Source organism: Phalacrocorax carbo, chromosome 3, assembly GCF_963921805.1.
Source record: "Phalacrocorax carbo chromosome 3, bPhaCar2.1, whole genome shotgun sequence".
Classification (NCBI taxonomy): Eukaryota; Metazoa; Chordata; class Aves; order Suliformes; family Phalacrocoracidae; genus Phalacrocorax; species Phalacrocorax carbo.
This window is the reverse complement of record NC_087515.1, coordinates 11864191-11887597: the sequence shown is the minus strand read 5'-3', so window position 1 is coordinate 11887597 and position 23407 is coordinate 11864191. Positions and strand designations below refer to the sequence as shown.

General features: G+C 44.2%; 2 protein-coding genes and 1 long non-coding RNA gene across 10 annotated transcripts in view; 2 read left to right on the top strand and 1 right to left on the bottom strand.

Annotated features, from left to right (window-relative positions):
* The first annotated feature begins 907 nt into the window (after positions 1 to 907).
* Positions 908 to 6344, top strand: DPY30 (dpy-30 histone methyltransferase complex regulatory subunit). Its single transcript, XM_064445852.1, has 5 exons — positions 908 to 1019; positions 1415 to 1486; positions 1571 to 1618; positions 2963 to 3105; positions 6051 to 6344. The coding sequence occupies exons 2-5, from the start codon at positions 1451 to 1453 to the stop codon at positions 6121 to 6123; spliced, it is 300 nt and encodes a 99-aa protein (XP_064301922.1). The 5' UTR covers positions 908 to 1019; positions 1415 to 1450; the 3' UTR covers positions 6124 to 6344.
* LOC135312445 (uncharacterized) lies at positions 2714 to 15404 on the bottom strand. Of its 7 annotated transcripts, none has more exons than XR_010371970.1 (5): positions 13967 to 14523; positions 12536 to 12651; positions 12321 to 12423; positions 9616 to 11485; positions 2714 to 3213 (listed from the first exon to the last, which is right to left on the bottom strand). It is a non-coding gene; the product is annotated as an uncharacterized LOC135312445 (long non-coding RNA). The 7 variants fall into 7 exon arrangements; XR_010371969.1 differs by having other exon boundaries at positions 11360 to 11485; XR_010371967.1 differs by lacking the exon at positions 2714 to 3213 and adding an exon at positions 14807 to 15404 and having other exon boundaries at positions 6084 to 11485; positions 13967 to 14157.
* Positions 15128 to 23407, top strand: part of MEMO1 (mediator of cell motility 1) — a 29128-nt gene continuing 20848 nt past the window's right edge. Inside the window, exon 1 of one of the 2 annotated variants that reach the window (XM_064445851.1) lies at positions 15128 to 15550. In XM_064445851.1, the coding sequence (XP_064301921.1) occupies positions 15490 to 15550 (61 nt within the window). In that variant the 5' untranslated portion in view covers positions 15128 to 15489. Of the gene's footprint in view, positions 15551 to 16703; positions 16828 to 23407 lie in introns of those variants that run through there. The other variant, XM_064445850.1, reaches the window with a different exon arrangement.

Genomic DNA, 23407 nt, shown 5'->3' with positions numbered 1-23407 from the left:
ACCTATTGTAAAACAACAAAAAAGTTTCTCAAAAAAAAAAGTAGACTACAAAAATGTAACTACTTTCTCAAGCCAAAAATAAAAACGGTCTAAAAACCTTTTTTAATCTATTAGCACAAACCATGTTACCAGACACAGAACTTAATTCCTAATGAAAAAACCCAGAGAAATCAGGCATAGCTGTTCAAAAATTGCTGGTGCAATTTGTAACAGTTCAACAACTAAAGAAGCAGTAGATTTTCCATTTCTTGATAGCTTTGAATCAAGACAGGATGATTAAAGCTGATACCTAGAGAAAGCTGAGCAGCTGTATTTTTCTTAACAGACAATTGCTTTGCAAAATGTACTCTGCAGAGCTCTGAAATATCATTCCACTAACAAACACCCTTTTCATATCAAAATTAGCTTCAGCAAAGTTATTTTGTACAAACATCACAGTGAGCTCCTCAGACGTCAAACTGCATTGATCATCAGATTCCCGTACCACAAAACTTTCAAGGGCTGGTGTTTTTCAAGGGCCTGTTTGGGGAACTGAAACATCCCGCCTCTTTTAGCCCTGACAGGGCACCTGCGAATGGAGCCACCTGCCCGCTCCCTCACAAGCGGCCCTAACCGAGGCTCCTCGGGCTACACCTCAAAACGGTTAACAGAGGTCGGGACAGAGCCTCTGCTCCGGTGAGGAAAATTATCTTAAAAAACACGACCACAAAGAGCCTCGGTCAGAGCCGCCCAGCACAATACCTGCCCCAGCGGCCGCCCCGCCCAACCGCCTCCGCGCGCCCAACCGCCAATGGGGAGGGCGGAGAAGGCCCCGCCCCGGGGTGATGCTCAAACGTCCTACCTGTTTCCCCCTCCCCGCAGGTCGGCCCCGGGGGGCGGGGTTCGCCCTGCACAGGCGCAGTGCACTGGTGGCAGCGCGACCGTTTCACTTACGTCCAAGCGGTTTGCGACAGCGCTCGCGGTCGGGGTTGCTGTGAGGAGGCTGCCGGTGTCCCGCCGAGCCACGCGCCCGCCGGCGGGTGAGGGCGGGGGAGTCCGGGGCCCTGGCGCTGTGGCGCGGCGCGGCGGGGCGTGGCGGGGCAGGAGGGGAAGGCAGGGCGGCAGGGAGGGGGCGTCTCCGCCCTCCCGCGGGCGCTCCGGCCGGGCAGGGGAGCGGGCCGTCGCTCCGGACTCTAGTTTTAAATGCCGAATTTTCTAATCGCGATGCCGTTTCCGTCAGCGGACGCACGGCGAGCCGTACGGCGCCTCTCGGTTCTCCCCGCGGGAAGAACGCGCGCGGGTTTGGCGGCGGGAGCGCGGGGCAGCCGCCTTTGATCTCCGGTAGCTGCGCCCGGTGGCCGAGCGGTGCAGCGTCAGCCCGCTAGCGCGGGGCTTCGTCGCGCGCTGCTGACCGATTTGTCTCTTGCTTTCCAAGATTACCCGACGTCCAGCAACTTCCGCTTTCCACACCATGGAGGCAGAACAGATTATGGAGGGACAGCCGCAGGTACCGCAAGAAATGTTTCGTGTGCATAAGGCTATGTGCATCAAAGGAGCGTTTTCACTTTGCTGACCATGTGTTATTTTACAGGTTCCAGAAAATCCCCATTCTGAATACGGTCTCACTGAAAACGTAGAGGTAACAAAGATTTTGTCACTGTAAAATACAGTGGAAGTCACGTTCCTGATCAAGGGGAAAAATGCGGAGTCTCGAGTCTAACGTGGTGTTCCCAAGAAAGCGGGATGGAAACTGAACCAACTGATACTAGTCCCTTGCGTAACTGGCTGATAATATATTTTCTGTTGCTTCCATTATACTAAATGGTACTGAAGTAAATAATGAACCTTTTAATGAGGTGGGGTTTTTTTGAAGTATCCCATGATCGTTATCTATTCTATTGCTATCTACTATATATATATTTCTATATAATATGTTATGCCATAAAAAGCCAGCCAGACTTTTATCACTGGGAGGGGAATAATAGGAGGTGATGATGGCATTTCTACAGAAGCATCAAAGGGAGGGATTCTTTTCATATTCTGGTAGCAGAAATATTGTATCAGAACAATCCAACTTACCTTTAATTACTGATGCTGAGAAAGAGTAGACACAATCTGTTCTCTCCACTGTTGGCTGCATCATGGGTTAGAGTAATAACTCTATGACATTTATTTACTATTCTTTATTAAAGAAATGCCTTCAGTCTCCCTTCATTATAAGCTCCTACTCTATGCCAAGCTTTTGCAGAAGCTTTTCTTAAATGTCCTTTGTGACTCATCTCCGTGGTGACTGCTTGTCTGTATGCTGCAGCTGCCACTACAGCCCAATAACACACTGGACATGCTGGCCCTGTATCAGTAGCTTCGCCTATGTTGCGTTGAATACGTTTGGTTTACAGGCAGAGGTAGGGTTTCCTTGTTTAGCTGCAGCTAATGGTATAGGATGATTCAGCACTTCTTGACCAAAGACACTTGCAAGTATTTTGCATTTGTTTTCTTTCAGGTGTCTATTTGTGCTTTAATAGAGTGTGGTCTCAAAGTGCTTGACTTTAAGAGAGTCCTCTTTGTCAGCCTTCACCTGAATTCCTTGTGCTTTTTAGCATTTTATGTTAGAATTGCGGGGTACAGGAACCATTTAACTGAGACGGCTCCTGTTGATAGTAATTCATGTTTGTGGTGTAGAATTTAAATCTGAGTGCAAAGGCACAAATAAAACCAACAAAGATTGGGTGTCTTCTGTTTTAGAAAATTTATGACTAACATTGTTTCCCCAAAACATAAGAATTTAGCAGAAGGCTCCTGTGGATTAGTTTTTTGTGCAAGGCAAATTACGTGCTTACATTTTCTTAAAAGGTGAAAAGAAGTTATTGCCAGTGAATTGCAGAGAAGGGTACTCTGCACTCACACTTCAAATTAGATGTGGCTGCTGTTAACAATATTCTCTCACTTCCCTCCCCCCCCCCCCCCCCCCCCCCCACTTCAGAGGATAGTGGAAAATGAGAAGATAAATGCAGAGAAAACATCAAAGCAGAAAGTGGATCTTCAGTCATTACCCACACGTGCCTACTTGGATCAGACAGTCGTGCCTATCTTGCTACAGGGACTCGCTGTTCTTGCAAAAGAGAGGTATGATGCTTCGGTGTTCCTTCTGTTCTTAGGAAGAAAAGTAGATCTCCAACTTGGGTGCTCCATCACCTTTTCAGACCACCAGCACACCAGACATGGCTTTGCTAGCTGTAAGAAAGTCATTACAACAGGTATATGAGCCTATGAATTACTGTGATTGACCATGCAGGACATGTTCCTCACTTAGGTGCGCATGGCATGATGTACCTTACTGCAAAGGTTTTGGAGGGAAAAACGTATTTTGTATTAATCACATAATTCACCTTACACAAGCAAGGCAAGAAGTTGTTCTAGTTTTGAACATGACTTTCATAGTGTGGAATTGCAGAGAGTTCTGCTTGCCATTTAAAAGAAAGACAGAAAGATAAATCGGGCCTCCCATGCATCTTTCTTGGAGATTAGAACACTTTGTAAAGGATGTGGCTGACCCTGCAGTATCAACACAGAAGCAAACTGATAGTTTATCCTTTGAGTAAAGATTATGCTGTTAAGGTGCCCCAAATCTCTTATCAGTCAATGTAGAAGGGTGTTCTTCAGTAACAGCAAATGGTTGTTCATCTTACCCAAATTAATTTGTAGCCTTTTGGTTTATCCAAACTATTGGCGAGTCATGCTGCATGTAACAATTTCTCAAGTTTTGCTGAAATGTTACCTAAAGCTGGTATGGATGACCATAATCACATCACGGTACCCACAGCCAGAGCAACCATCAACAGTGTCTTCACCTCAGGAGGCGGTGTGAGTTAGAACTGCATTGCACAGACAGCTGATCAGGCAAAAGGGCAGCTAGGAAGGCACACCCCGTGTATACATGTGAGCAGTGTGCAGATCTGCAGTTGACACCTGCAGGAGTTCTGCTGCGGACCGAACGTAAAACACAGCCTGAGGTGGACACCCCACACTTACAGTCTGGACACTTCTGTCACGGACAAAGGCTTTTTTCTTTTAAATCTTTCTTCACTATGGAAGGAGCTGTTCTTTATGGGGGCTGATCACAGGAGTGAAATTGGAACATTGTTAGAACAGGTTGGGCAAAGTATAGGAAAAAAACCTAACAGTATCAAACTGCCAAGGTCAAATTGGCTGTTCAGTTGAGCATATTAAAACCACAGGGGTGAAAACGCTGAACTACCAGCTCTGCTATATAATCTCTTGATTAAAATTGAACTAGAAAGTAACAGATGCTAATTTCTGGCACAGTCATTCACTAAAAGCTTTTAAGAGAGTTGGTTGCTCTGGGATTAAAAAAAAAGCCTTTATATGGATGAGGAACTGATTGGAAGATAGGAGATAGAATAGAAATAAATGGTGAATTTTCATAGTGAAATGAGCTCAACACTGGAACCCTGGAAAGGATCATTTGTAACAATTTGAAGTAGCAGCTGACAAAAGTTGTTAATGATACTGAGTTTTACATAATAGGTTGAGGTGGGGTTTTTTTTGTTTTCTGTTTGGGTTTTTTGTTAAGTTGATCGAGCATAAATAATTGCACAGGAACTTCATAACCTCGATGTGAAACTGGAAACTGCTATGAAAAATTGAAACTATGACAAAAACTGAAAGACTGAATACAAATAAACAGAAAATGATGCACGTAGGAGGGTAATATATACCCTAGTGCTAGCGACAAATGGTAGATTCTGACGTGACAATTATCCTTGTGAAAAAATCTTTGAACTGTTAAATGCATGTCAGTGCATTGCTCAGTCAAAAATAAATTCCAGACTTAGAGACTGAATGGGTAAAAACAAGCATAATGTCACTATTTAAATTTATAATATTCTTGTATTTGTAATATTGTGTTTAATTCCAATTACCCTGTATTCTGGTAGAAAGTGAAAAGTTAAGGAGAGTGACAAGGTGGTCAGAAGTATGGAATGCTATCTGTATACAGGGTGTGACTGAATAGATGGTGTCTAGAAAAGAGACTTCTGTGAGAGAATGTTAGGAATCTGTTAAATCAGGAATAGCATAGAGATTATGTATTGGGATGGACTGTTCATTGTGTCTTCTGATCCAGTAAAGCAGGTAGCAAATCTGTAATGAACAAAAGGAGGTGATCCTTCACAGGTCACCTAATTAAGCTATATTTTTTTTTTTGCCTCAGTCTGAGGACATTAACATGTTATTTGGGCTCAAGGGGCAACTGGCAAAGCTGTAGAGAAGTTATAGAGCTAGCTCAGACAGCTAGTACGTGCTTGGAAGCTAAAAGGACGGTCCAGAGAAGTATCTCCTCTGCACACTTCCTTTTTTTTTTTTAATGCTCTTTATAGGCTTATTTACTCACTGACAGACCTTTGGTCTGACCCAGTGTGGAATAAGTAAGTTCATCATTTATACTGTGGACAGAATCCAGAGTAGTAGCATTCACACACTGTAGCTGGATGAGCTTTTTAAAAAAAAACCTGCAGACTAAGGCCAATGATCAAAAGAGTTTATTATTGACCACTTGCAAGTTACAGCACTTCTCAAACTTGTAGTTTTTGTTGACTTTTTATTGTGTTTGCTTCAGTTGCCAGAAACCATGAAAACAGCTCTCATGCACAAAGCTACACAATAGTCATTTGAAGAAAACGAAGCAAGAAAGCACTGACAGATTAACCTTACTTTATACAGCATGAGTTAAAGAAATAGGTGAATGCATGTAACTTCCAGTAATGTACGTACAGTATTTGTACTTACCTACAACTAGGGCGTAGTCTGTGTGTAAGTGTTCTGGCAAGCTAGTAATGTTGAACCAATGGTGATGAAGACTCATTTAAAACTTTCTCATCAGACATAAACTGGAAATGTGCAGGGCAACTCTAGGTTGGTCATCCCTGAAACAATGCTTATAAGTGTTTGGGAGGAGTTATATTGCTTTTAAGGGAAGACGATTAGTGCTTCAGCTACTTCATTTCATGTAACAAAGACTAATTACTTTTGATTTACTTTTTTCTTTACAGACCGCCCAATCCCATTGAATTTTTAGCAGCGTATCTTTTAAAAAACAAGTCACAATTTGAGGACCGAAATTAACTCCGTAAAAATGAGGACAATTTGGCTGCTAGACTGAAATGCTTGTTTCCTGCAATTTGTTTCCTGCTGTAAAAATCTTTTGGAACCATCATGTTGTCTGTCTTAATCGCACAATTTGCTTTACCTTTTGAGTTATTTAATAAAGAACACTTTACATTTAATTTGTTCACTTGTTTTAAGCTAGCTAATAAGAGACGTCAGAATAAAGTACTCCAACTGCACTGCTGGATGGAAGTCTGAATAATTCCATGGGGCCACAGCATGGACACATGAAACAAGGGAACAACTTATTATGGGAATCACATGGGTGATAATGTATATAATTTATTTTGATTTTTATAGAGAACCCTCCACATGCAACATGCCTAAACAGAAAGCAAATTTAGAGCAGTTGGAATTTGAGAAAGTACTGATTAAGTAGAGAGAACTTGCTTCAGAACACCAGGAAATGGGTTTAGTTAAACTACTAGATCCAACATCTGAACAGATCACCTGCAGATGGTGTCCTACATTTCAGATATTTACATTGATGAGGTGTGCTGTCCAGTGTTTGTCATTGATCGCCTGTGACTGGTGTGCTAGATTTAACTGAAGCACAGAATAAAGCCTGAAGGGACTTAAAAAGGTTCAGTAATTCAATCCTCTGTACTGCTACCCCTAGTTGGAGTGTTCTTTCTCTGTCAAAGATAGAATCACAGAGTATCTTGAGTTGGAAGAGACCCAAAATATCACTGAGTCCCACTCCCTGCTCCTCCCAGGACTACCTAAAATTAAACCATGACTAAGAGCATCATCCAGATGCTCCTTGAACTCTGACAGACTTGGTGCTGGGACCACTTCCCTGGGGAACCTGTTCCAGGGACTGACCACCCTCTCGACAAAGAACCTTTTCCTAATATCCAAGACAATCCTAATCTACCCAGTAAAATACAAGGTACTGTGATATTTTTTTCCCCTTGGGTTTACTAACACCTTTTTTGGTGGTTGTTTTTTCCATTCTTAACATCTTTTTCTTACCCCTCATTTATTTTTCCTGTAATCTCTGTAGGGGTAAAGGCAACAGACCTCAGGGTACAATATAAGAAGCTGCAACAGAAGACAGAAGAAAAAGCTAGAATTAAGACAGTAAACAATATGTTGTGGAAAACAGTAGCAAAGCTCTGAAAAATATTAATATTGTAGCTGGATAGCTGGCTCCCTAGGTTATTAGCAATGTGTACAGGGACTGGACACAGCCCTCAGAATTCCTATCGTTTTCTGAAACTCGTAATGAGGAGCATAATGTCGTTTGCTAGCACTGGAAACTGGAATCCAGATTAAGCATAGCCCAGTTTTTAATAGGCCAGATGAATGACCATAATTTGTTTGACAGTCACAAAAATGGTAAACTTGGCTCCAACAACTGCTCGATTAATCAAAATCCTAAATTTTCATTCAAACAAACTTCAATATCACCATCTTACCCTTCTCATTTCCACTCTGTTCCTTTGCTATTTACTTTAACATAGCAAGCAGTTAAAACCTTTTAAATTAAATTCTTTGCTGCAAGGGTTGAAGGTTTTTTTCTGTGTGACATTAAAGGCTGCATAATTTTTTTGTAATTATGCATAAATTCACAAAAGAGACTCAGGAATCTCGTTTGACTTGTTCCTGCGATAACTTAGATATAGACTGTATTTGCAATGTAATAGGTGGCCCACTGCACAAATAATATTTTCCCTTAGTTCTCTGACATTTAGTTGATTTTCCTATCGTAATCTGACGATTTTTTTGTTTTAACTTGTTTTAGCATAGCTTTCTTCTTTAGTAGCTTAGAGACATGGGTGAGTGGCTAGAAGTAGCTAGATTCTTCACAGGAAAAAAACTTTTCATTTGTCTGCTAACTTGCAGGGGCTGGAATGAGATCTGGCTGTTGCTCCTAGTAGGAAGGCTCTCTATATTTTACATATTTCTTAATATGTCAAGAGGGAAACATTGAATTAGTGTAGTCCAAGAGCAGTAAGATTGGCGAAGAAAAAAAAAATTTAAAGAAACCTGCAAATGCAGAACCAAGCCCAAAAAGCTCTACTGTGGAAAACACAGAAATTGTGGAGTGAGATTACCCAATTCTATCGCATTGTGGTGAACACAGTTTCCATCAAACACTGACACTTAAAAAAGACACTGAAAGGATTTTAACAACAGTGTTTTGACTTTCTGGAATGAATAATAACATTGAAGTGAAGACAACGAGACACCATAAAGACTTGGTACTGCTATTTTTATTGCTAAAGCAGTATTCCAAGGTTTCATCCATAGGCGACAACATCACAAGACTGTAACAATTGTTACACGTGAAAGAAAAAAAAAAAAAGAAAAAATCTATGCTGATCCCCAACTTCTATGTTGAGAATTTGTGCAACACCATACAAAAGGAAGCAGCTCAACTATTAATCTTCCCTAGACAGAGCAATTTTCCTGTAATACATCACTATGCCTGAATTCAGAAACCAATCAGATTTCTCAGCTTACAGTAACAACCTCCAAGCTACTGCACAAAAGCTTGTAAACATGCTGGGTTTCTGACAGCTCTTGCATCAATCTAGAATCTCGAAGTATGTGTACCACTCTTAAGGTGAGCTGTCCTTGCCAGCAGCATGCCACCTACTCAGCCGTTGGTGTCACCTGCTGTTGTCTTCCCACCTAAGCTAGTTCAAGAGAATGAAAAAGCTATGTTCACAAGGTGATGATGTCAGGAGATTTACTACAGCAGCTTTTCTGGACAGCTCCCTCCAAGAAAATAAGTCAAAACGTTACTAGCAGCAGTGAACTCACCAGCTCTAAGAAATAAATTTTAGTGATTCTTGCAAGGGTATGACAAATCAAAAAGAAAAGTGCAACCATATTCCTTTACTTGCTAAATTGGCTTCACCAATTCAGATCTGCTGCGTAGAGAATACTCTGTAACGGGAAGAAGATAGCAAGTTCCTGTCTGAATAATCAGATCATACCTGAATAATCCAGTTCTCAAAGTAATGAAACAGTCCAAATTTTCAAAGCACACACTAGTTCTAAACTCTCCCCAATACAAAACAATGAAAATTCTGTGCAGAGACTCGACAGATGCTTGCTATCCCAATTTAATCCAGAAAGAAAGTACTATTTTTCCAGAGGAAACACCAGTGCTGAGGGCTTCGAGATAAGTGTATTTAATTTTGAAGTACACACTAAAAACCAAGTGATTTTACATTTATAAACATGAGGATCTCATCAAGAAACTGGAGAATAGATGTAAGGGCCTACAAATTATTAATAAACGTAGAATAAAAGCTTGAAGAAATACATGAAAATGGCAACTTTAGATGTATGACAGGCCACTGCTAAGTAGCTGAAAGCCATTATCCCTGTATTCTCGAAAATTATTTTTCAGTTTTCTCCACACTTACCCTAGCTAACTGAGTCAGCGTATGCTCCCAAGGGCAGTAAAATGAAGCAGAAAATAAAATGGAATACCTGGTTAACACCACAGCACAACTTCCAAGACGACTATTTCAGACCCAATATCCAGAAGTTACTATTTAGTAACTGTTAAGGAATTATATATGACTCATATGCAGTATATTGAAGTCTGCCTTTTTAAATGCTTCCACCAAGAACATTATCTTTTACTTTGAAGGGGACAGAGACAGAAGAAAGGATTTCTCACTAAAAGCAATTCTGATCACAGGGTTCTACATTCTCATATTCTGAAGCCTGTTACCCCCTAAAAATAGAGTTTGACTTGCCAGATCTTTGTTGTGGTTTTTTTTTTCACCTCCGATTTATCAAGGACTTTCTCCCAAATCCGTACAGGTCTTTGAGCTATCCATTTTATTTTCTGAAGTGCTGACACTATTGTAAATGCAGTCTGATCAAAAGGACTTCTCTCTCCCCATCAGACTTTCTAGAAATAAAACTGCGTTTTTCAAACAAATGAAAAATCTGAAAAGTTCTGAAAGATCCAAGCAGTTGAAACCAGTAGGTTGGAAGGGAAACACATGAGAAGAACTCCTATGCCTACCATGCTTGACAGAATACAGGTTTTGATTTGTTCTTATCATTGTACTATTTATGTAACAAATTTTTCTTCACCAAGCCTTAGCTTGTGTTCCCAGTTCTATTTGATAGTCAGAATTCATTTTCAGAGTGACTATATAGCCTAGATCACAGTTACAGATGCTGCTGTTACAGAAAGAAGCATTTTACCATGAGTAGAAAAGTATCAGCACCGCTTCTGCCAATGTTGATTATTCAAATACAGTGAAGACTTAAAATGTAAATGCTCTGGTTAATAACCACAGGGCAGTTTACAGTAGTGCTAGTGCAACACTGACTAGGAACGTGTCATATTCTTCTTCTCAAAGTGCTTTTAGCTCTTATCAAAGTTTGCTTTGCAACTGTGCATAATAAACTAGTTTTCTGAAGAGGAGTCTAAATTGACAGAAGGCTGCTGGATGATTGTGAAGTATCTCCTGGAGAGGGCATGGCCTTCTTTTTTCTCTGGTGTACAGTGAGGTATTTAGAAGGTGGATAATTACCTGCTGATAGTCTCTTAGATGCTACTAAGTTATACAGGAAGCAGAGATATTTGTTTTCTAAAGACTATCAAGTCTGGGTGGACAGTAGAAGGAAGGATTGCTAGGAACAGCAGGTTCCTCAGATGGAGAATGACAGTTTGTAAAGAGAAAAATGCCAAACAACAGTGGTGGTGAACAGCTTCCTGAGAAGGGAGGAGACAGGAAGCGGACAAAGTGAAAAGCATGATAGGAAAGAAGGTAAAGTAAACCATGTGCAAGAGGACAACGAGAGCAAAATCCAAGAAAGCAACAGACCTTGAAAGCTGGGCCAGCTGAAGACATGTGCCACCCAAGCTGGGCACAGGATGTTACTCAAGGCAAACCCTGCATGCTAAGGGCACACAAACAAGCAAGTCACTCTTGCCAAAATCTGCCTTCATGCTTTTCTTCCTGAAAAGGAACAAAATGCGAGCAGGCATACATGTGTGTCAGTGGGCTGTGCTTCAAGGGCATGCACTGGGCCAACCCTCCCCTGCACCTCAGGGAAAAATGACTGAAATAGCTCTGAACAGGTAAGTGCTCCTGTTACTCCTTCCCGTACAAAGACTGCTTAGAAGGCAAAGCAGGAGGATGTCCCACACTTAACCCATGCTTCATAGCTGAGCCCAGTTTCTCAGCCTGTGGCTAGAACTCTGCCATACCTCCGTGTCCTGAGCACGAGGAAACCCTGCACCACCATCTTCTATTTAACTGAAGAGCCGCCTGCTTTTCAGCTTTCTGCCTCTTTCATTTAAGGTACGTGGTACTGAGGGAGCATGTCACCAGCCCTTAAACAAAGAATCCATGATCAGGAGGTGTGATGGTGCGCCCCGGCACCCCCACCCCACCCCAGCCCACCCCGGGCCACTCTGGGATCCCAAAATGAGCCCTATTGTGTTGTTATCTCCACACCTGGGCCATCTGCTGCCTGACTTGTGTACCAGAATTGTGACACAATGTAAAATATTGACCAAAGCCAGTCATCTCAATCCTATAAATAGCGATCCAAGAGGGAGACCCTTTGAGCTCTCTGGGACTGCAGCGGGCTGTGCGACCCTGTATCTTCCCCTGGGCTGGGACGCCCCTCAGGGTAGATTTCGCAAGGATTGAAAGATCGCCTGCTGACAATTTTGTGAGGACTGATTTCGTGAGGTTTGGCAGTTCGCTGATGAATGCCAGGACACAAAAGTGAGTAATTTATGAAGCTCACGAAAAGGGAAATTTTATTCATAGGTTAACCTTGGGGTGTGTGTGTGCAATTTGAGTATATATGTATATTACCCTATTCACAATCAAGTCTAAGATTGGACCTGGCCACACCTAGACTTCTCTCTGCAAGAAGTTTAGAAAGCAAGGGGGTCTATTCTGAAACTCATAACTCAACAGGAGGGTCCTCCTTATCCCCTGCATCCACAATCCCTGTGCATCATTCTAACTTGAGTATACCTCAATTTTCCTTTGTGCACTTCTATGTAAGTAGAATGAACCATGCCATTCTTGAACCTTTAACTAAGTCACTGATTCCATCAAATTGCTGTTTTATATTGGCCGATGCTGTTAAGAATTATACAACCTAATACTGTGATCCATCTCAAAAATATTAATAAATCTTAAATTACTAACCAAAGCCGTGTAACAAATCAAATTCCCGACAATCTGGTGTAGTCGGCAGGATACACAAAGTTGTATTTGCGACAATCTGGTGTAGTTGGCCGTATCCACAAACCTGCATTTGTGACAGGAAGTGGTAGAAGTTTAAAAAGAGCAACCCACAAATCACTAAGTGCTGCTCAGTGGCATTATGTCCACCTGTGATAGGGAACAAAGGAAAAACCTACTGTTGGCCTTGCCAGTGGAAACAGCAGAAATTCCTCCTGTAGTACTACAGATGACAAGCTTTGGCAGGAACTGAGGAGGATGTCCTCCAGCTTCACTGGGCTCTGGACTGAGAGTCCTAGTGGATAACAGAGAAGGACAGACATTCACCAGTAAACAGGCTGCCACGGTGTTTGTGGCACATGCCACAATCTAAGGATTAGCAAAAAAGCCTGTGCTTTCTATGATCTGCTAACACTGAGCTGCTGTTGCTCCTCGGCATCTATACAGATACTACATCCACATTACATAAAGTAAAAACTTCATCCTAATGTAGGTGAGAAAAAACTACACAGGAGGAAAGAAAGGCTACAGTAGAAAGGAAGCACAAGGAGAAAAGGAGTGCAGCCCAAGAGGTATGCAGCAACAACAACAAAAAAAGAATTGTATTTAACAAATTTTAAAAGGCAAGCTGAAGAGGAAAAAACTGCTACATAAAGAAACCCAGAACAAAATACCTATAAAATGTTTTTACTCATCTACAGTACCACTTGTAAGTCCTTATATTTTATTTTCATTGGAGGGGAAGCACTTAGAGATGAAAGCTCTTCCTCTGCACCAGATAATTAAAAGTTATTTTAACCTCCGGTTCCCCAAAGCTGTTCCTCCTAGCAGCCTCCTCTAACTGTTCTTGGTGGATTGTGGGACAACGGTGCATCAAAAACTTGAACTACATGCTGGTATGACCTTTTTTCTAAGTCTCACAACATTTATTTTTCCCCATGAACTAAAATTTATCTTGTGCTGTATTTAGTTAACTTTATTGAGGGATTAGTAGTCAGTTCAGGAACATGTTCCCAGTACGGAATTGTATGTAAAAGATTTGAGAATTATAAATGGGTATCACAACTGCCAATATAGTTTTATGTTAAAACAGTCAGGCAGGATGGTTCTTCCAGTCTAGGCAGCAGTTATAACCACATTAACCTTTTTCAACACACTATTTGTGAAATAACAATGGAATGCTCTAAGGACAGATAGAGCAGTGAAGGCAACATAAAACGTTAGACATTTGCTGGGACAGTCAGGCCCCATCTCCTCACAAATATTAATTGCAGACTCCAGTCCTTTATTGCCCCTCTGGTGCATTGTGAGGCTAGTGTCACGGGTGCAGAGGAAGATCCTCACTGATAAAAATTACATCGGCCATTTCTCTGCAGCAGGAGCCTCTTTGATCTTCAAGACACACTACAAGCAATGCGTTAGTGTGTGTGACCCCGTTTCCTTTGTTTTACTGGAAAAAAACCCACCACGACCACAAGCTCTGTATTTCGCGTGCATTTGTAACTGGCTGGAGGGCTTTCTGAAGAATAAAGTGCCGTAAGGGGAAGAATGTGCTTCCTGACCTGGCCCATACATCTTCCACCTCACAAAGCATCAGCCAGCCTTAATACCTTAATGGCTGCAGCCCCTCATCTCTCCTGTTGTGGCTTGCCTCTCTCCTGCTTGCATCTCAGACGTCAGTGAGTAAAACTGTTTTTCCCTTCCCTCCTGTCGTGCTGGCCATACTCCCCTTTCCACTTCTGCCTTACTAGCTATTTTAAGCTATGCTCGATGTCTCCATGGCAGCAGTCCATTCACCAAGCTAATTAAAAAAAATTAAAGAGGTGGGAAAGGAGTAAGCTGAGAAGAATCTGAGACTGTACTCCCACAGCATGCCACGGGACCAAAGGCGTCCCGGGGCAGGCCGGGAGGCGCAGGGGAGGCACTCTGCCGGCTCAGAAACACGGAGGGTCACCCCAGCAAACGCCCTGTTCTCTCAGCCTGAGCCGCTGCCTTTGGCAGCGATGCTCCGTCCTTCCAGCCCTCAGAATCCGTACCGCTCCCGCGGCCCGCACCAGGGATGGGGGGAGCACAGGGGGCACGGCAGGCTGCGCTGCGCTCTCCTCACAGCGAGGGGGCAATCCCCGGCACCGCAAAGCGCCGCTCCGCTCCCGGGAACACCGCCCACCCTCACCTCCTACCCCCGCCTGTCAGGCAGGGGCCCGCCGCACCGCGCCGCGCCGCACCGCACCGGAGGGGGGGGGGGAGCAGCCGGCCACGCGCCCGCGCCCCGTAGCCGCTCCCCGAGGCGGAGGGACCGGGGGCGCAGGGGGGGCAGGCAGGGAGGGCACCGGCCGCCGCGCGCCCCCAACAGCGGCGCCGCGTGAGGGTGACTGCCATCGCCCCCACGCGACCCGGGGAAACGAGGGGGCAGCGCGGGAGGAAGCCCCCCCGACCTCCCCTCGTCTGACCTGAGCCCGTAATCTTCCCTGCCACCACGGAGACACGGCTCCGCCAATCAGCGGGGCCAGAAGCGATCGCCACGGTAACACAGCCAGCCAATCCGAAGGGGCCTCTCCCTCCGAGCCCCGCCTCTCTCTCTCCCACCCTCTCCCTCCCCCACAAGGCGGTGCCGCTCCATTCCGGGCTTGTCAAAACGGTGGGCGGGAACGGCGAAGGAGGACGGCCAATGACGGCGAGGCTTTTGCTTTCGTGGCCAATGGGGGAGCGGCGCCTGTGCAGCCCCTAGTCCACGGGAGCCGAGCTGGGCCAAACCCAGTTGCTGCCGCGGCCTCCTTCTCTTCGCGCCCCCCCCCCCCCCCCATCTGCCAGCGCGGAGTTGGCGGCGGCGGCGGCAGCCTCGGGCTTTGTCCCCGCGCCCCCCCTCCGCGCCCCCTCCCGCGGGGCCACCGCCAGCGGCCGAGCCCTGCTCCGCGCCCCCGGCCCGCGCCGCCCCGCCCGTCGCCCCCGCGCGCCCCCCTCCCGCTCGCCGCCCGCCCGCCCGCCCGGAGGCGCCGCCGGCAGCGCCGCCTCCGCCCGCGGGGCCCGGGCCGTGCCGGGGGAGGAGGGGGAGCAGCGCCGCCGCCGCCGCCGCCGCGGCCGGGCCCGTCCCCCACCGCCTCCCCCGAACACCATAGGCGGCTCCGGCACCAAGATGTCCAACCGGGTGCTCTGCCGGGAGGCCAGCCACGCCGGCAGCTGGTACACAGCCTCAGGTACCGCCGCCGCCCGCACCGCTGCCGGGGGCGGGGGCTGAATCAGCACTTTCCGTCGCCGGGGCCGGTGCCGGCTGCGGGCAGGGGAGGGGCAGCGCGGCCGGCACATGGCGGGCGGGGCGGGGGGGGGGGGGGGGGTGCTGGGGGAGCCGGGGGCCGCGGCCCCGCCGGCCCCGGTGAGCGGGGTGTGGGTCTGGGTGCCCGCCGGGGCCGGCGGAGAGAGGCCGGGAGAGGCGGGGCGGGGGTGCCGCTGTGCATCCGGCGGCCGCAGCGCTCCGCTCGGGGAGCCCAGCGCCCCGCGTCTGCCGCCGGCGGGCCCTACGGCCCGGCCTGGCCCGGCCGCCGGCAGCAGCGATAGAGCGTGGCGAGGGCTGGCTCGGCCCCCGCGGTGTTCCCTGTCAGCCGGCGCTGCGGCTTGGTGCCTCGAGGCAGCGGCGGCCCGGGCTCTGTGCCGCGCACCGAAGGTTGCGCTTAATCGGTGTAGGAGCACTCGAACACATTTCTCTATTTCGGAGTGTCCTTGTGTTGGGGTTTTGGTGTCCCCCCCTCGCCTCCCCCCCCCCCCCCCCCGAGAGAATACAGGGTTCCTGAGGTGTGTTGTAGGGCAGGTGATGGGGTGGGGGGAAATGAGGTTTATTTCACTTCTTGCAGTCCAAGATGAGCTTTTGTCTTTTCTTCCAGAGCGCTTTCTCTAGTAGTAATGAAGAGTTGTAAAGCAGCAATACAGAATGGGCTCTGTCCATTTAAAAACGTCATATTTGCAGAAAAAGAATAAAGACATCCTCTGTTGAAGGGAAGACTACCGCTCCCCTTGTCCTTCAAAGAAGAGACAGAAACCTGTAATAATGGCTTGACAGCGCATGTTTGGAAATGTTGGGTTTTGGGGTAGAACTCTACTGTTGTGAATGGGGTACCCATTTGTATTTTCAGAGCTGTTAGATTTGCAAGGGATGGTCTCTTAACGGCCTCAGGAGTAAAGGTCATTACAAAATGGCAGGTGAACAAGAGGCTGTTGTAAAGAATAGCTCAGAGGGAAGGGAGGGGATGGATACTATAAAAAAAAAAAAGATGCATTCAGGATCCTAACTGACATTTAAGAGGAACTAGATGTGAAAAGTCATACACTTCTCTTGGTCATAATAGGTGCAGTTTCTTCTCCTCTACACAAATGAATGAACAAGGTATGAGGCAAAAATTGGAAGGGAAGAAAAGAAATACAGGGAAGAGGATAACATGGCAAGAGGCAGTCTGTGAGATAAGTAGCTGGTCTTCAAATGGTGGGTAGGCAGTTTCGAGACAACAATAGAGGATTATTGTTTTCCTTCCAAGTTTAATATTCCAAACATAGCTGTTGTGTCCATTCAAAACTGATCTAAAATCTTCATCCCGCATCGACAGCTTGCAATTACAGTTTTTTCCAATGGTCTAGAAAGGTAGGTAGCACTCTGTTTACAGAAAGCAAACAAAATCATGTCAAAGGTATAGATTTAAACCCGTGCAAAGACGTCAAAACATTGAAGCTTTGTGGTAACACTTCCCAGCTTGCTTGTGCTATTTATATTTTCATTTGCAAATAAGGCAGAAAACTGATTGGCGATGTGGAATGGCTAGGGGACCTTACACATAAAATTTGTAGTTTGTTTGATATTGGACTTCATACCAAGTTACTGCTGGGTACTTGCAAAGCAGAATTTTAATTTTTTTCATAATTAATTTAAGAGGCATAGATGCTGTGTTTGGCTCTTTTCTTTTCCATACATATTCAGTCTAATTTTGTTAGACTACACCCTGGTAAGTCTGTGTGACTAGCTGGGCCGGTACTACTTGCCTGTGATGGGACATCCAAAAGCATGTTGCTCCCATTGCTTTTGGGCAACCCTCTGGGTATTGCTTATTGAGGAGGTGTGGGATCGTTGCCCAGACACTTAGACTGCATGAAAAAAACCCAAATTGAATCATGTTGTAACAAGTTACAGTGACTACTTCTGACAAGCTAAAATTTAACTGTTACAGTGTGTGTGGTGGGGTTAAGTGGTTGATGTTGCATAGGCTAGACTTTTGGAAAGTGTGTTTTGTTTTCCTTAAACAAGAAAAGACCATTATTTATGTGTCTTCCTCTAGAACTATTTTGTGCTGCGTGCATAGGGTATGTGAGATCAGGAATTCTCCCTGTTCAGCAAGACAGGGACTACCCACTATTTGTTGCTTGGAAGTCAATTTTTGTGTGCCATTTAGGAGGGTCCATCAAAACTTGAGGAAACAAATGGGGACCAAGAGGGTATGTGTTCACCGTAGGCGTAACTTTAAATCTTCCTGTCTTTTAGGCCAAACTCATGTGTCAGCTGCTATTTCAGACTTGTAACATAGGCTCATTTCCTCAGTCATACTACTCGAAGAAAGTCTGGATTTTACCACGTGGTTTCAACCTGCATAGCTTCAAGGATGGAGCTGAGGTGGGGATTGGAGTTTGAATTGTGGTAGTTCTTCAGTGCGTTCCCGCGATCCTCTGGGGATTGTGCTGTCAAGTCCTCCTACCCACTCTCTTTGTGCTTACCGTCTCGGCCCAGAAGCAATTTGCTGGGTTATATATAAACTGGTTAGCGTTTAAGCTTTCCGTTTCCTGAAAACTGCTGTCTTTCTACAGACCTGAGTTTGATTACACAGGGCAAGCAGATGCCCTGGAAACCCTCATCCTGCTCCATAGTTAAGATGACCCTGTCTGAAAGGGTAATGAGAAACATGATTTTTGAAGGATGTGTTAAAAATCATTACGCCTGAAAACATTTTAAAGAGGCTGTGTGAGGATGAGGTTTTCTTAAGTGGCAGTTTATTCCAAGGTGCCTGGTACCTGGGGGTAAAACATAACAAAACATTTAGGATGATGCATGGCGTCCTGGTCTGGGGTGGCACGAGGTTGACTGCAAAAGTAGAGCTATGCTTAAAAAAATAGTATCTGTGAGATCTGGCCATAGAAGTCAGCCCTGGGAAAGAAGGGCCAAAGCCAGCTGAGGGAGAAGAGGATCAATCATGGATCCAGAATGCAAACCAGCATTTGTGGTCAGAGAATATCCTTGAACTGGATTAGCTGGCTCCCCTGTGCTCCAATAGTGGAAGCAATATCAGAGGTGAAGCCACAGCCAAGTAAGAGGGAGCTACTACCCTTCGTGGAGGGTCAATGTAATGTACGTAAGAGTGTTTAGAAGAAATACCACTTCTTGTCTTTAGAGACGGCTCGTTTCTGTGGGGCAGCAATTGCTTCAGCTGAAAGTAGACCCTCCCTCCCCTATTTTCCCCAGCTATGGGATATCCACTGCTTATGTTCCACCTTGGAAAATACAAACGTGCACTACATTCTAGTGCGGATAAATCATCTAATTGTATGATGCTAATTAACATTTTGGAGCAGGTGAGACTGGCTGTACAATTATGCATATCCAGGCATGTTCACGTGTTAGAATGTCACATCTAACTATAAGTAAACAACTTTGTTGCTACTGAAGGGAAAGTGAGGTCCCAGGTGGAAAGCTTACTGCTTCCTACTCACTAGATGAAGCTGAGAAGGGCGTGGGGAGGGGAAGATGGGCTTCATGGTGTTAACATTTGACCTCCCATGTGTTCTTCATCCATAATATGCTATTGTAAAGAAAAATCTAGAAAGCAAGTTCCTTCTGCAGTTCAGTATGAAAAATTTGACAAAAATTGTCATAATATCTTCTCTAGACTCTTGGTGCGGAGAAGTTCACGTTTGTTCCACATCACTCTGTGTAGCATCTTAATGGACTTTAGATTTGGACCTGTGGAGCATTTGTCTGGCAGCAAACTAACAATGAAGTCTCTTTGGTCAGTTGTTCTTCCTACTTGGCAGCAGCACTGAATATGGGAAGCTTTACAGCTGAGCTTCCAAAACGAAACAGTGCTATGAAAATTGCTGATAGTAGGCCCCTGGTCTAAATAACCTATTTTTTCACTTGCAGACCTTGATCTATTTGTCTGCTTTTAAAGTATGTGGCATGCCATTGCTTCTGTGGACTAGCAACCTGGTGCATGGCAGCCACTTTGAAAAATGAGATTAATTCATACTATGTAAATAGAAGTATCGCCCTGTTGCACTGCTGTCATATAGATGGTTTAAAAAAAAAAGAAAAAGTATCATTGTTGTGTGGTGAAAAATACTGAACTCTGATTTATTTTTGGAAGAAAGTCCCACTCCTGCTGGGTTAATGCAACCACCTAGCATCCAGACCAATTCAGAAACTGATTTTGACCAGCAGGGGAGAGGGGAAGACTAAGGACAACCTGAAACAAAAGTGGCATAATTTTCCACTATTTTGAATGCAGGACAGGTACATTCCTAGATACAAAAGAAGCAGATGAAATATAACTGGAATGACATGCTATACTGAGCATGGGCTATTTGCAGGACAGGGTGTGAATGCTCACTCCAGATTTACTCCTCTGTGTGAGTAGGTTCTGTAAGTGCTGGGCAGTTCTGTGAGGGAATCAATCCATACATTCCTGAAATGAAAATAAACATTAGTGTATGTGCATCTTTATTCCTCTATATCATTCCATTACAAGTGAAATGTCACACATTAGAGTGTTTAACGTGGTTTATTCATTGGCAGTTGGCCTGCCTTGCCTGGCTTCTGGAAGTGCTAAGTGAATACTGTACCACTCTTTATTAAAGCGTTTGCTAAGTCTTCTTGTCTCAACTTTTCCCCAGTCAGTGGCATGCTGGTACAGACAAAACACAAAGAATTTTTTGTAAGCTCTTCCAAATCATGTGAGTAAAATTGAGAGTGTGTGTGAATAACAATACTACATTATCCCTGCAAAAGGAGTTTGTCATTGTATTAGGTATGGTTTATTTCTCTGTTTTCCTTCACCAAGCCACAGTGGTCAGAGGTGTGCTTCCTGGTACCCTATGCCAAGTCGTTTGAACTAGGAAAACCTTAATTTCCATATGCTTATTGATGCAAATGTGAGTTGGCAGAGTAATTGCTGTGCTGACTTGAAAGGTCATTGCGTTTATTGTCTTCAAAGCTGTTTTTTATGACGAGCCAAGTGAATGGTCTGCCTCCACATAAATGTTTGAGGAGAGTTTAAACCTCATGGTACTCCTGTGTTCAGAGTTGGTTTTCTGCTGCCCTGGCTTGTAAGTAAAAGAACCCCGAAGGAGGCAGGCACTGAAATCTTGTTGCTCGCATTTGTTAAGGATTAAGCATCTAACTTATTTGGACAAGAAATGCCAGGACTGCCGAATGACTGGCTGTTATGTGCCCAGGGATGTTCAGACCTTGTCTTTTGGGCTGAGGTCTGCGTGATGGTGTCTAGGTCAGCTGGAAAGGATAATACTTCAAAGAACTTCTGCAGATCAAAAAAGAAATGAAAAGGCAGATGTGCCATGAACGATCTGTTAAGAAATTATGTTTCTTTCAAAGTTGGCCACTATTTTAGCATGTTTGCAGTCTCTTCTACTCCTTTGTAATCCCCAATAAGACCTTCATTAATACTTTTTTTGCTGCCTATGTACCAAATACTGATTTTTCTTATGCCAAAACCCACTAACTCTCTGTTAATAGCTCTCTGAGGTAGCTAGCTTCAGTGTAGAATAGCAGTGTGATTCTGAGATAGTATAGCTTTTCTCACTTGCACCTTCTGGGGCTTGGGGGCCCTGCGGAGTGACATACGTGTCCATTTTCATGAATAATGATGTAATCCCAGCACTTGTTTGCTTGTTGACATGAGCTGGAACTTCTGATCAGCATCAGAGAAAGCGTGTGCATAGGTTACAGCTGTTTCTGCTCTGCCATGATTTTGCTGAATGTGTGTACTCTGTTCACCAGGCCTGCTGCCCTTGGTTTCTGAGAGCAGACACTGCTGCTGGGATGTCTTTTACTGACTCTGAGAGTGGCTGCATCCTACCTTAACTTAGAGCAGAAACCCTTCTCCATAGTGTGTTGGATTTGAGTCCCTGCAGTGTCTCAAGTGGCTAGAAGGAAATAATGTGTGCAATCTTGTGCTTTGTTAGACTTATGAATGCAGATGTGGGGTAGAGGAAAGTGGTCACTATATCCTAAAAGAGTCTTTTTTTGGAAGTGTTTAACTCTGGTGTGCCAAGAACCCTGGCATGTTCCCCAAAATTGGAAGAACTCATCACGGCTCATTCATAAACGTAATGTACAAGTAAGGAATCACTGTGTTGTTTGTAGATGGCCATGGACAAATGGATCCAGGAAAAAATGTAAAAGCATGTGAGGGTTACTGAAATGAAAGTTTTGACCTGATCTCTGTTGTAGTGAAAGGAGCTTTCTGCCGTAGCAGGGTAATTAATGTATTGGCCATGAAGCCTTAATGTCGTGACAGTAGCTGGAGCACTGCAAATACATCTATTAACTTCTTACCTTGCAGCCTGTGAACAACTAATCATAGTGTCTTGCGAATTTGTAAGTATTTGCTTTGCAATGTTAAATACTAAATGTAATGTTTCTCTCCCCTTGGCTTTCTATCTTTTTTAGACATTTTATGGGGAAAGTGGATGTGTCATTACTGGCTCTTTTTATGAATTAATAATGGAACACAATATTAATATGCAGATAGTATTATTTAACATTGTATACTGCAAAAGTGTACTGGAATAATTTCAAATACAATTTCCAGGCTATTATTTCTAGCTGAATTACCTAAATAATGCCAGCCAGAATCAAGATACTCCAAGTAAAGAATGTACATTCAACTTTTACTGTACAGTGGAATTCAAAAAAAGCTTTACATTTGGTGCAGTCCTGGTAGTATTAAAATAGACCTTCAAGTATCACCTAGTGAATACTTTCACAAATTCAGGTTACATTTAGCATGTATTAAAGCCAAAATCACTTCCTCAGAGCTACAGAACAGAAGGTCATTTGTTTGGAGCCCCGAATGACCTAGCTGGGAAGGTATTGTATAAAGCTAGGTAGGTGCATATTGTTTGATATTCTTAGCGAGTAAAGTTATAGTCTGATTATTTCCTAACTTTCAGTAAAGGAAATAAAAGAGCTAGTACAATAATGGAAAACTGGGACATGCAAGTGAAAGCTGCCACCAAAGCAGATTTCAACCTTTCTGTTGTGGCTTCAGTTTTATTTTCCCCCACTCAAGCACTAACAGCTGTTTTATATGTGTATAATAGGGGTTTATGTAGCATCAGTGTAATCTTTGTGTCATAAATTTTTTTCCTTCTAGTCCTATAGTTTGTGCAAGTAAATTTCTGCCTTGCTTATAGGCAGATTTCACTCTTTCATTGATATTCAGTCTTGGAAGAGAATGTATGCTAGCAGTAGAGAATGTGCTCATCAGCATGAGTTGTTGGAAATCACCTTCTATTCATGACACATCCTAGTCTTTGCACAGATGAACTTGTTCTTTATTAAAGGATTTGGCTTTTGTTGCAGCGAGGAATGAAGATTTTTTTTTTTTTTAAGTGGGACCTGTGTTCTTTAAAACAATCATTATACTTTCCTCAATTTTAACTAAGAAGAGAAAGTAGCTAGTCCTCTGTCACATTGCAGCTTGGAGTTTGCCTGGCAATTGAATTAAATGGTTTTGATTCACCTTCAGAGTTGTGGAGACAGGAGTTCCCTTAGTTCCAGTTATTAAATTAATTGTGTGCCAGGCCCCAAGGTTTCACTGTTACTTACCTTAATTTTTCTAACACCCTACAAGAATAAATACTTACTACTTCATACATATGCTGTAATATTTATTAGAAGTATTTTTGAGGCATAGACTTCTTCATCTATGGGTAAAGGTAATGGAAAGATAAAAGGACCAAGGCTCAGAAAAAAATGTTGGCTCCTCTAGGGTAGGAGACATGCT

What these genes read in the sequence shown, in the direction of transcription:
- DPY30 (XM_064445852.1), top strand. Translation starts at nt 1,451, where the DNA reads ATGGAGGCAGAACAGATTATGGAGGGACAGCCGCAG. An exon ending in TTATGGAGGGACAGCCGCAG is followed by an intron (nt 1,487 to 1,570) that starts GTACCGCAAGAA and finishes GTTATTTTACAG; the next exon opens with GTTCCAGAAAATCCCCATTC. An exon ending in GCTGTTCTTGCAAAAGAGAG is followed by an intron (nt 3,106 to 6,050) that starts GTATGATGCTTC and finishes TTTTCTTTACAG; the next exon opens with ACCGCCCAATCCCATTGAAT.